Source organism: Hibiscus syriacus, unplaced genomic scaffold (genome assembly GCF_006381635.1).
Source record: "Hibiscus syriacus cultivar Baekdansim isolate YM2019G1 unplaced genomic scaffold, ASM638163v2 tig00111659_pilon, whole genome shotgun sequence".
In the NCBI taxonomy this organism is placed as follows: Eukaryota; Viridiplantae; Streptophyta; class Magnoliopsida; order Malvales; family Malvaceae; genus Hibiscus; species Hibiscus syriacus.
In genome coordinates, this window is record NW_024063149.1 from 1,011,170 (window position 1) to 1,023,149 (window position 11,980).

At 36.4% G+C, this 11,980-nt stretch overlaps 1 protein-coding gene across 1 annotated transcript; it reads right to left on the reverse strand.

Annotated features, from left to right (window-relative positions):
* Window positions 1–9,144: 9,144 nt before the first annotated feature.
* On the reverse strand, window positions 9,145–9,579 carry LOC120167017. The gene has a single exon (XM_039176153.1). The coding sequence runs from the start codon at window positions 9,577–9,579 to the stop codon at window positions 9,145–9,147; it is 435 nt and encodes a 144-aa protein (XP_039032084.1).
* Between the last annotated feature and the right edge of the window lie 2,401 nt (window positions 9,580–11,980).

Below are 11,980 nucleotides of genomic sequence, written 5' to 3' on the forward strand. Positions count from 1 at the left end.
CCATTAATATAAAAGTAATAAATCGTCAAATCCTTTAATTAATAAATTAAAATATAATATTAACTTAAATTTAAAAAGATTAAAAAGCAAGATCCTTATAGAATATCTAAATACAAACAATGATGTGGAACAAATAAAAATAGATCAGAACAGATAAATACATAATCATACTCACATCTATCCCTTCATCCATGACTGCTCAAACTTTTGTTCATATCCTTGCTTCACCTTTCATAAAATTCGTACACAATCATACTTACATCTATCCCTTCATCCATGACTGGTCAAACTTTTGTTCCTATCCTTGCTTCACCTTTCATAAAATTCGTACACAATCCTCGTCCAATTGAGTGTGAGATGAAACGAATCCCTTGAAACTCATCCCACTGATATCCTTACTCTTTGTCCAAATCTTCATTATAATCGAAAAAATATTTTGTAATTTATAATAGTTGAGAGATTCAAAAAAACATCACTATTTAGTTAGAGATCATTGTGTATTTTACCCAGTAAATAATTCTAAGTGAATTCAGAGGTCATCATGATAATCGTGGTCGTCATCATCAAATTCTTCGTTGTCATCGTTTTCTTAAAGTGTATTGTAGAATATACCATCATGATTAAATACTGATGTCCATAATACCTGCACAATATACTGAAGTTAATAATATGAATTTGCAGCAACCATAGATTATTACAAAACGACATTAGACTAGTATGAACTGTCATCAATCCATAAATCGAATGGAGGGCGGTTTAGGTTTTCTGTCTGATGTTGTTTCTTTGTTTGTGGATAACTTACCAAACTCTATTCACTGGAAAGGGTTATGACAGATTGTGGGTCGGTATGGTGAGGTCCTGAGTGTGTATCTTCCATCGAAGAGAAGTCGAGCAGGTTCTAGGTTTGGTTTCATAAAAGTTGGCAATATGGTAGAAGCAGATAGAGTTATGGAATGTTTGAATGGTCTTATGGTGTATGGTAGTCGCATCTCAGTGAGTTTTGCTAAGTATTCTTTGAAGGCTCCGAAGGATAAATGTGCACAGTGTAAGTTGTTAAGGAATAAAAAAATTGCAATCCCTGGCGATATTAACATTTCTCAAACAAAGGAGGCTAGCCTTGCGGGTGCTTCCAGAAAGGAAGTTAAGGGGCATGTGGATGAGGGCGAGGTAAGAAAGTTAAAGAGATGTTTGGTTGGTGTTATGGCTGGTGTTTGCAGTGTTGGGAGTATTGTGGCTAGATTACATAACTGGGGTTTAGGGGAAATCAAAATTCACAGACTTCGTGGGAACTCTTTTTTGCTCTCTTTAGAGGATGAAGATCTTTTTATCATGCTTGAAGACCTTCGGTGGTCTTACTTGAAAGATATTTTTATGGATGTTATGCTTTGGACAGAGTCTTTTTGCCAGAAAGAGAGAGTTGTTTGGCTAGAGATAGAGGGTTTGTCATTGCATTACTGGAATGCAGTCACTTTGAAAAGATTAGTTGGCTTGTGGGGGAGATTTGAGGCGTTTGGAGATAATGTTAGCCATATTTTAGATTGTGAGAAAGTTAATATGCTGATTTCTACTTCTTCTGAAGTTCGGATTGATGAAGTTGTTGATGTAGTGGTCGAGAATAAAAAGTTTGATGTTCGTGTTCTTAAAGTTAGGATGGTGGACCATTCTTTAGGAAATTTGTCTAAATTCGAAATCTTGAAGAAAGTAAAGGTTGAGGTTGAGAATGATAGGGTTGTGGTTGGGGCTAGTAACGCAGGTGGTTCTCCGATTAAAGATAATCTGACGGTGGCCTCTAAGTCGGGAAGTTCTGATGGTAAGAAAGGGTCATCTTCTGATGGAATCCCTTTGGATGTCGTGTGCTCTGGGGATAGCCTCTGTTGTCGTAAAGAGATTAGTTTTGGTAAGCAGATTGAGGTCGAGTGTGGTGTCGACGATGGTGGACAAAGCGGTGGCTTTCAATTTTCTAATCATTGCAATCATGTGGGGTTCCAAGGATTAGATATTGATGGGGTGGAGACTTTGGTTGTAGAGTCAAATGTGGCTTGTCCTATTATAGACGGGATTTCTAAGTTGGAGGATAGAGCTTTGGTGAATGCTTCTAATGTAGTTTCTCCAGAGATTGAGCCTCCTTATAGGATGGGACTTAAGAATGGTTTTTATTGAAGTCTGTTAAAGATGATCTGGTGGATTCAGGGGGAGGAGTGAAGGTTTAGTTCTGGGTTCTGTTAATTCTTTGGAATTAGGCGACGTAAGTAAATCGAAGATCTCTGGAAAAGAATATGTTGGAGGAGTTGTAGAAGATGTATCATGTGTGCCAGAACTGTCCATTAGGAATAAAAAGAAGATGCAGAAATTTGGTTCTATGTTGAAAATTCAGGAGTCTGTCCTTTCGAAAGCTGAGAGGAGTCGAAGAGATCGTGCGTTGAAGAGTTCCAAGTTGAAGAAGTTTGATTTAGAATCTAGTGAATTATCAGGTAGATCTATTTTAGATTCAGACATAAAGAAAAAGTGGGTGTTGCGTTTGCTAAAGCGAATGAGACTCTGTCAGTAGCAAAGATGCTTGGTATTACGTTTGCTGGGACTGAAAGGAAGGTTCTTGAGGAGTTGGTGTCGCTAGAATTGTGTTGACGGAAGTGAGGGTGGTGTAGGGAAGGTTTTTTACATTTGATAGTTAAGGTCTCTATCATGGTGTTTTTGGAGGTCATGGTGAAGATTAGCTTATAGGTTTTTGTGGACATGTTTCGACTTGTAGTGGGGGTTTTTGATTTTGGGTGATCTTCAGTTTTCTATAGTGTGTTAGTCGTCTAAAATGATTTTTTAGGAGGGGTTGGTCTGAGTTTAAGTTTTAAATTTGGCTTCTTTTGTTGGGTTCGTAGATGAGAGTTTTTCTTGGTTTGTTCATGTGTTCGCTTTCTTGGCTTCTGAGGCGTTTCTGGTGGGGTTTGGTTTTTTAAGGTTAGAGTGATGTTATCAAGGTTTTTCTTGGTTTGTCCTTAAGTTCTGCTTTATTAGTATGGGGTACATCTTCATGACTTTTCATGTCAGAGGAGAGGGTATTTTTATGCTTTGGAGGTTGGTAGTGAGGTGGTAGTGGGAGCTGTGACTAAGTGATGTGTTGCTTGTGTAGAATTTTGTTTGAAGAGTCCCACATAGTGCGTTATGGGGTATCTGAATTTTGCTATCTTTTTCAGAGCAGTGGTTTTTCTTGTGTATATTGCATTGGAGGCAGGAAGTGGAGTGCTTGTGTGAGTCTTTTGGGTTAGTGTGGATCTTATACGCAGGCTTTATTTGTATTTTTTAAGCGTTGGGTAGTTGGGTTTGTGAACTCCAAAGCAAAGTGTAGTGGGGAACAACGTTGTTTCCATTGAGGAAGATGTTTGGTTTTAATTATTTCATATAGGTTAATAGGGGGCGTTATAGGGCGTTGTGGGGGAGTCGTCCGCAGACATGGAGGGTTAGGAGTCCGATGCAAAGGGGATCCAATGTTTTTTCCATTGCGTCAGATGTTTGGCATTAACTAATCCTTGGAGGAGGTTAGTGGGGCGCAAGTGGGCCAAGTGGGATAAACGTGCGCAGCTTTGGAGGGTAATAGGATCGTTTGAACCGAATTCACGGGGAGAATGTGAACTTTTGCTTCTGTTGAGCTTTGAAGGTAATTGAAGCAGTGATGAAAGCGTTAGGCCATCATTATATCGATTTTATTTCCTTTTCTCGCTCTGAGTATTAATGAGGTTTTGTCAAGCAGAGGTTATTTCCAGGTGATTTTTAAGGTAGCAGAAGCTATTTGGACCATATATTGGTTCGTTATGTTATTTTTTATTGATGGGTGTCTGGGCTTATTCTTGAGCATTTTCAATACTCATCTGATGGTGGGTGTGCTGTCTCGAGTTGTTCTTTCGCGTACGAGGATGCTTTATTTCCTATTGGTCTTATCTGTTGAGCCAAGATGGTGGTCTGGTCGTTTGGTTGGTGGTTGTTGGTTTGTTGAGAACATTTTGTATTCATGGTTGGAGGCTTTGAATGGAGCTAGTGATGGTTGCATCCTGTCTGTAGTAAGATAGCGTTTTCTATTTCGATATTTTATTTGCTTGTCCGCTTGGAGCTTCTAGAATCGGCCTTTTGCTGTCTCTGTTTGCGCTGATGCAGTCGCCAAAGCCTTTTCGGTTGGAATTGTTATGTGTTTTAAGTTGGTGTTTGGTCAGTTGGAAATGTTTTTTTTTGGATTTGTATCTGGTCGCTTTTGTTGTCTCTGTTGACCTGACTTTCGATATTGTTTGTTTGTTTGTTTGTTTGTATTGTTCTCTTATTAGCACTCTTTTCCTCCAGTTTGATTAGGGAGGTTTTTAATGAGGCTGATAAGTTGTTCTTCGTCTTTTGATTTTAATAAATCTTTATTCCCATAAAAAAAATGATTCACCTTTGTAACAATCACAAACGAAAAGAGGAAGAAATAGAACGAATCGAACACCATAGAAGAAACAAATAGAAATTGAGTAAGCAACAGACAAAACAAAGAGAGAAGAATGATTGGACAACTGAAAGAAGAAAACAAAACAATTTCATTTAGGGACGACCATTCGATCGAGTCGAATTGAATAAAAAATTTCGGATTATTCTAATTGACCAGTAATATTTTACAACTTGAACTTAACTTTAAAATTTTTTCGAGTCTAGTAGAATTTAAGAATTCAAGTCGAGTTATTCGAGTTTTTATACTAATTTTATTATAATTATTTTTAGTATTATGACAAGGATTTTTTCCATTTTTTTCTTTGTTTAACCATATAAGATATATATATATTATTTTGTTCATATTATAATGTTATTTATCAAATACAATCTAAAATTATAAAATATATTCACAATATTATATTTTAAAGAAAGTATTTTGAGGGTAAAATATTGATGAGAGTATAAAGGAGTCAAGGAATTGATTGGAAGAAAGAATTTGCAAGCAATTGTAGTCAGAAGACCAAATTGAGTAAAATACAAAGTTAAGGGACTAAATAAAAAAGAGAGTACATTTTTAGTAAAAAAAAAGTAAGAATTGAAGACACATAGGTATTCCATTGTGGTATATGAGCATGTCTCAAAAATTTCGTAAAAAATGACTTAAAATAAAAGATGAATTAAATAAATAAGAAAATTGTGAAAAATTGATGACTAAATTGAAAAATAGAAAAATTGTTATAAAAAAGAGAAATTGAAATTACATATGTTTTTTACGACGTTTTAGGAGAATGTGGTTCGAATTTGGTAAAAAATTGGACTTAAAATGAAGGAGAAATTGAAGGAATAATGAAATCAGGGACTAAAACATAAAACTAACAAGTATTTAGTTAAAAAATTCAAGTAACTTGAAATTTCAACTCGAAAACTAAATTGATTATTCGATTTGACTTGAATAACATGACTCGAATAATTCAAAATTACAAAAAAAACTTGAATTTTCAAGTCGAGTTTTGCTTACTCTGATTCTATTCATTCATATATTTCTCATATCTTTCTAACTAGAGGTGGCAAACGAGTCATTCAGATCAGATTAAGTTTGGGTCATTACGGTTTATACTTAATTCAGGTCAAGTTTGAGTCGGGTTGAGTTATTTCAGGTTTCGGTTTTATTCGGGTTTATAGTAAGTCGGGTAAGGTCGAGTCATTTCGAGTTTCGATTTTATTCGGTTCTATAGTAAGTCGAGTCAGTTTGGGTATCAAATTGGGTCAATATCGGATCAAATCGGATCTGAGGGTATGGTTTAGTCAGGGGTATGGTTTCCGATGTAGAGACTTCTGAGGGGCATATCCAGGGAGACTAGAGGGGTATGCGAGCTTCAAGATGCAGAACCCTTAACCGCACCATGATGTCTACCATAGCATAGAGAGTGAGTGTTCGAGAATACTCACTAAAGCAGTTTTAAAGCATACTAGCTTAGGCGTAAGGTCCAACACTCAAGGAGTGGGCTAGTAGAACATATAGCAGTAGACATTATACCAGTAGACTTGATAGCTTGAACTTTTCACTGATGCAGTTAGTATATTTTAATCGTTAGTGTGGCGCTGAGCTAGTTAGCTCAATATTCAGATGTTTCCGTGGGCAGGTTTGTAGATCAAGCAGTTGAGAAGTAGTAGATAGACCAAGGTCCAAATCAGTCCAGTGCAGATCACATGTACGTCTTAGCGTTTTTATTGGGCATGTATATTTGTAAACATTATTGTCCAGTTAAGTCTTAGATTCAGTCAAGTTGGTCAGTAATATTTTTGAAGTGTAAATATTTTATTTTAGAGCTCCACAGTGAAAAGATGATTTTTTAATTATATTTCAGTTTGTTTTGTGGTTGGTTATAATGGTCATTTTAGAGCATGAGAAATTAAGTTTAAAGTTGGTTAGCCACTTTGATGGTTCCGTGTGGCATCCTACATTGGTCGACTATGTGTCGTAATGGTCTAAGGTGTTACATCAATTATTTTTGATTTGGGTCAGCTTTGATGGATGGATGGATGGATGGATGGATGGATGGATGGATGGATGGATGGATGGATGGATGGATGGATGGATGGATGGATGGATGGATGGATGGATGGATGGATGGATGGATGGATGGATGGATGGATGGATGGATGGATGGATGGATGGATGGATGGATGGATGGATGGATGGATGGATGGATGGATGGATGGATGGATGGATGGATGGATGGATGGATGGATGGATGATGGATGGATGATGGATGGATGGATGGATGGATGATGGATGGATGGATGGATGGATGGATGGATGGATGGATGGATGGATGGATGGATGGATGGATGGATGGATGGATGGATGGATGGATGGATGGATGGATGGATGGATGGATGGATGGATGGATGGATGGATGGATGGATGGATGGATGGATGGATGGATGGATGGATGGATGGATGGATGGATGGATGGATGGATGGATGGATGGATGGATGATGGATGGATGGATGGATGGATGGATGGATGGATGGATGGATGGATGATGGATGGATGGATGGATGGATGGATGGATGGATGGATGGATGGATGGATGGATGGATGGATGGATGGATGGATGGATGGATGGATGGATGGATGGATGGATAGATAGATAGATAGATAGATATTAGGTTTGAATTTTGACTTAAAAAATGAATCGACTTTTGAGTTGATAAAACCTTTCTAAATTTGAGTCAAATCAAATACCGATAAAAGAGTTTTAATTTTTAGATCGGATTGGAATGTACCATGACCATTCCCATCTATATTGTGTTTCACTAAATTCAAATCATCTTACGCATCAGATAACGAGTGAAGTACTTGGCGTAGAACAGCTCCCCAGGGTGGAGATAACTAAGTAGGGGTTTCAATTACTCAAGATACAGCTTCCTGTAAAGAGCTCAAATTGTACAGATATCGTCAGCCATGAACATCTCAATTAAGGATTTAAATAGTGGTATGTTATTGCAATAGCACATACTATATAACGGTAACGGTGCGTCCACAATTATTATTGTATGATCGCGATACGTGCAATCACCGTAGTTGTGTCCACTATGTCCACAATCACGATAAACGCAACGCAACCGAAAATACAACCGCAATGGTTATTTAAATCCCTAAACTCAATATACAAGCATATTAGGGTATGATGATGAGAAATTTTTCGTCTTTGTCCATATCAAGCTCTACGAAATTTTCTTCAGCATTAGGTGTAAGAGAAGGAGAGTTTTCAAAATCTGCATAGCTTTTGTAAATGTCGTATGCATGTTCAAACTCAGTGTTCCATCGTCATCATCGTCCATACGACTATTTAGTCATGAAAAAAAGAATGAAATAAGACCAGATTGAAAAAAACCAGATGATAATTACAAGAATTTAGGAAAACCAACTTCATCTTTTCCCTCAACAGCCATATCTGGATTTCTTCATTCTCGCCATCTTCAGGATGTAAGAAACTGCATTTCACCAAAAACATGCATGCATGATGTTATTTTGCAATCACCGTAAACCCAGGATTTTAGCAGTTTGTTATTGGAATAATGTTTGTTATATAACAATAGCAATATAGTCCGAAATAGTTATTGTGTGATTGCGAAACTCACAATCACCACTTATTATCTATATACACAACCAAAAAAATTACTATAACCGCAACTTAAATCCTACTAAAAGAAGATGAAAAAATGGTAAATTGAAAGAACAAATCATTCGTTGCATTCGTTGAAATCAAGGCTCCCGCTGGAATCCACGTCTGCGTTCTTGAATTGCTGCATCCACCACCCAGCCTCACCGTGTTCCATTGAGTTTTTCTCTATTTCGAATCCACCAAAATGGGTTATTTCGTACACGGTAAAGATAACGTTTCGATAGGAATGTTGAGACGGTTAATTAAGTTTAACAAAAAATAATTAAAATTGAACTAATTGATTTTTTCATTGTTAATCGAATTAAATTTTTTGGAAATTAGTAAATAAATTAGACAAAATTTAATTAATCCGGTCGTTGATTAAAATTTTATTGGATATTGAAAGTTAAGTCTAGTGTAGTTAAAAAAATAGTTGAACCTTAACTCGGGTTTGAGCTTAAAATATAGGGTAAAATATGTATTCAGTCATCCGACTATTTTTGTGGTTTTGTTTTAGCGACCTAACTAATTTTTGTCTTCAAAATAATACTTAAAGGTACATGTTGGTCACCCGCCGTTAAAAAATTAACAGTGATACTGATGTGTCACCACAAGGTAATATCACATAATAATTGGAAAAAATAAAAAAATTGTCGCGTCAACATTTCTATTTATTTTTTAACTATGGGTGATCAAAACAGAATAAAAACGTAACTTTAAGTATGATTTTGAAAAAAAAATGGGTGACCAAAATGGAACCACGAAAATAGTTGGTTGATTAAATATATAGTTTATCCTAAATATATATGTTCAATTAATTAACTAATTTCAAAACGAATTAACTAATAATCGAACTTTAGAAAAAGTTTAACGGTTAATCAATCATCTAATTAACGACTGACTAATTGAACTAAATTTCAATTCGGTCGGTTCGAACAATGAATATCCCCACGTTCGTAGCCAAAATAGAGGTAGGGTTTACTGTTTACCTATATCATGCGAGGTAGAATGAGGAAGATACTAGTCGACGTTGATAGCCCCATCCCTATTCTTATCATGCCAAGCCATCTCTTTATTATCCGTTCTATACCGCATACGATCAACGACCTGTTGCGTTATCCAAACCCCGAGCTCCTCTGCGTTGATCTTACAATCCTTCGATGCATTATCCAACAAAGGGAACAAAATCATCAACCTCAACATGGTGTTCGAAGTCCCATCATCTTGAAAATACCCCCGGGCATCCTCGACATAGGGAACGTAAGATATGTTTTTGTCCGGCCCTTTATCTTTAGTCCACCTCTCGATTCTCAACACCATAGCATCGAACGATACCTTGTGAGCAAGACGATGGTTCAAGCCCATCGGATGATGATGGCTACGCTGTCTGCTAAACAATGACAAGAGGACCATGAAGGCAATGGCCAGGAAGGTGTAAACCATCGCCTTCTCCATATCGAATGGAAGCCAAAGGGATTAACGATGACCGAATGGTGGTAGCATAAAAACACTTTTATTTTGTTCGTAAAACCTTGTGGGGGAAAAGCGCACTACAGCAAAAAAAGGTATATAGCGGTGATTGTAGCGGCGTTTTCAAAGCAATCGCCACTAAATTTATACATATCACGACGTTTATATCCAAAACGCCACTAAATGGTAACATTAACGGCGTTTTTCAATAAGTGTCACTAAAACTCGTACTTTAGTGGCGTTTATTTGACAAACACCGCTACAGATAATCACTACAATGCGTTTTTAAACAAACGTCACAACAAAAAAGTTCTTTAGTGGTGTTTTTAAACAAACGTCGCAATATGGTACATATATCGTGGCGTTTTTAGACAACCACCGCAACAAATTGGTTCTTTAGTGACTTTTTTACACAAAAGCCACAATAGTTTCATATATAGTGGCATTTTTGAACAAACGACGCTACAAACTTGTACCTTAGTGGTGTTATTTAGAAAATATCGTAATAAGCTTCATATATAGTGGCGTTTTTTAAAAAACGTCGCGATAGAATTGTAATTTAGTGGCATTTTTTTAGAAAACGCCGCTATAAAATGATAAATGATGGCGTCTACAAATGCCATAATGTTTTTATAATTTTAATGGTGCGAAGCCCATTCCCCTTTCCATCTGTTCCCATTAGGCCTGTAAACGAACCGAACGCACACTAACGGAGGTATGTTCATGTTTGTTCATTTAATAAATAAACGAACATAAACAAACAAATTTTTTTTGTTCATGTTCGTTCATTAAGGAATATAGCTTGTTCATGTTCGTTCATTTAAATAAATAAACGAACATAAACTAACAACACAAACACAAAAAAACTTATTCGAACGCAACAAACGAATGTAAAAAAGTAAACAACAAGAATAACAACTTAAAATTCATTAATATAACCTGCAACTTTAGAGTTAATTTGTTCAAATACGACAAAAACATACACAAATCATAAATAAGCTATATGAACATAATAAAGTGTTAAAGTTAATTTGTTCAACAAAACAATCTTCTTGAAATCCAAACAGCTTCAATAATCTTCGTAACATATTCAACTTGCCCTTTGTTCGAACATAAATGAACATAAATAAACGAACATAAACGAACATATAACGAACATTCACGAATGTAAATGAACGAACGGGCCCTTTGTTCATGTTCGTTCATTTAATTAAACGAACGCAAAATCTTTTTCATGTTCGTTCATTTAATAAATAAATGAACTTCCCGCCGCACGGTTCATGAACGGTTCACTGAACGTTCAGTTCATTTACAGGCCTAGTTCCCATTATCCCCTTTTCCTATTTCCCATCTCTGCCGGACTTACCCAAATACCCACAAAACTACTGATGCTCGTCGCCACTCGAAGTCATCGAGGCCTCCAATGTCACTCCATCAACGCTCGACTCTCTGCTATCGTTCGTGCTCTTACTTACCATAAATTCCCATATTTTTCTAAACCCTAATTTCATTCTTACGATTTGATATTTTGTTTAATTTTTTAGTTTCCTTTTAAATTTGTATGATTTGCCCTGGTTTTATTTTGTTTATTTCGTTCGTGCTCTTCATATTTCCCAAAACTTGCTGTTTTTGGGGATTATTATTAAACGATAATTTGCTGAAATTTCTTTGTGGAGAGCATTTTCAACTCCATCTGGTGTTATCCAAAATTACCAGAATAATTCACTGCACAAAATTACCTTAGTAAATACAGGGATAATTTAATCTTTGAATTTACCAGTGGCTGTGGCGGCGGCGGCACGCCTATGAGATTCAACCTATGTTTTATACATTGAAGGTGTTTCAGATTGACAATGATTAAGCCTATATTAGTAGATAAAAGCAAATTGAAATAAAAATAAAAATAAACAAGACTCGCAACAGCCTCATCTTGTTCTTGTCGTGTCACACCATAGCGCTCTGCAACATTTTCAGAAGTAAATCCCATAGGAAGAAGGAAGTCCCAGGCTCGGATAAAGGCCTCTGTCTATTAAAAATAATGCACTTGGATGTTAACAAGTTAATGTAAAACATGTCCTAAATAGTGAAATACAAACTATATGTTCATGGTAATTTGGGTTAACTTTGGGAACCCCTGGAACAACTTTGTCAATTGTCATGCTCTCCAATGCCCTTCATTGAACCAACATGAAGATCACTCACATATTCAAATAATTATGCCACAGCATTCATATATACATACACACGCGCGTGCACACATTTATATATAGATGGGAGTGAATATCCTTACCTATATCATAAAATCATGCTTTTATAGAAACAGCAACATCATCAACTTCTTGTAGGCCAGATGAACATTGCCTGTTAACAGTTTTAATAGGTACCA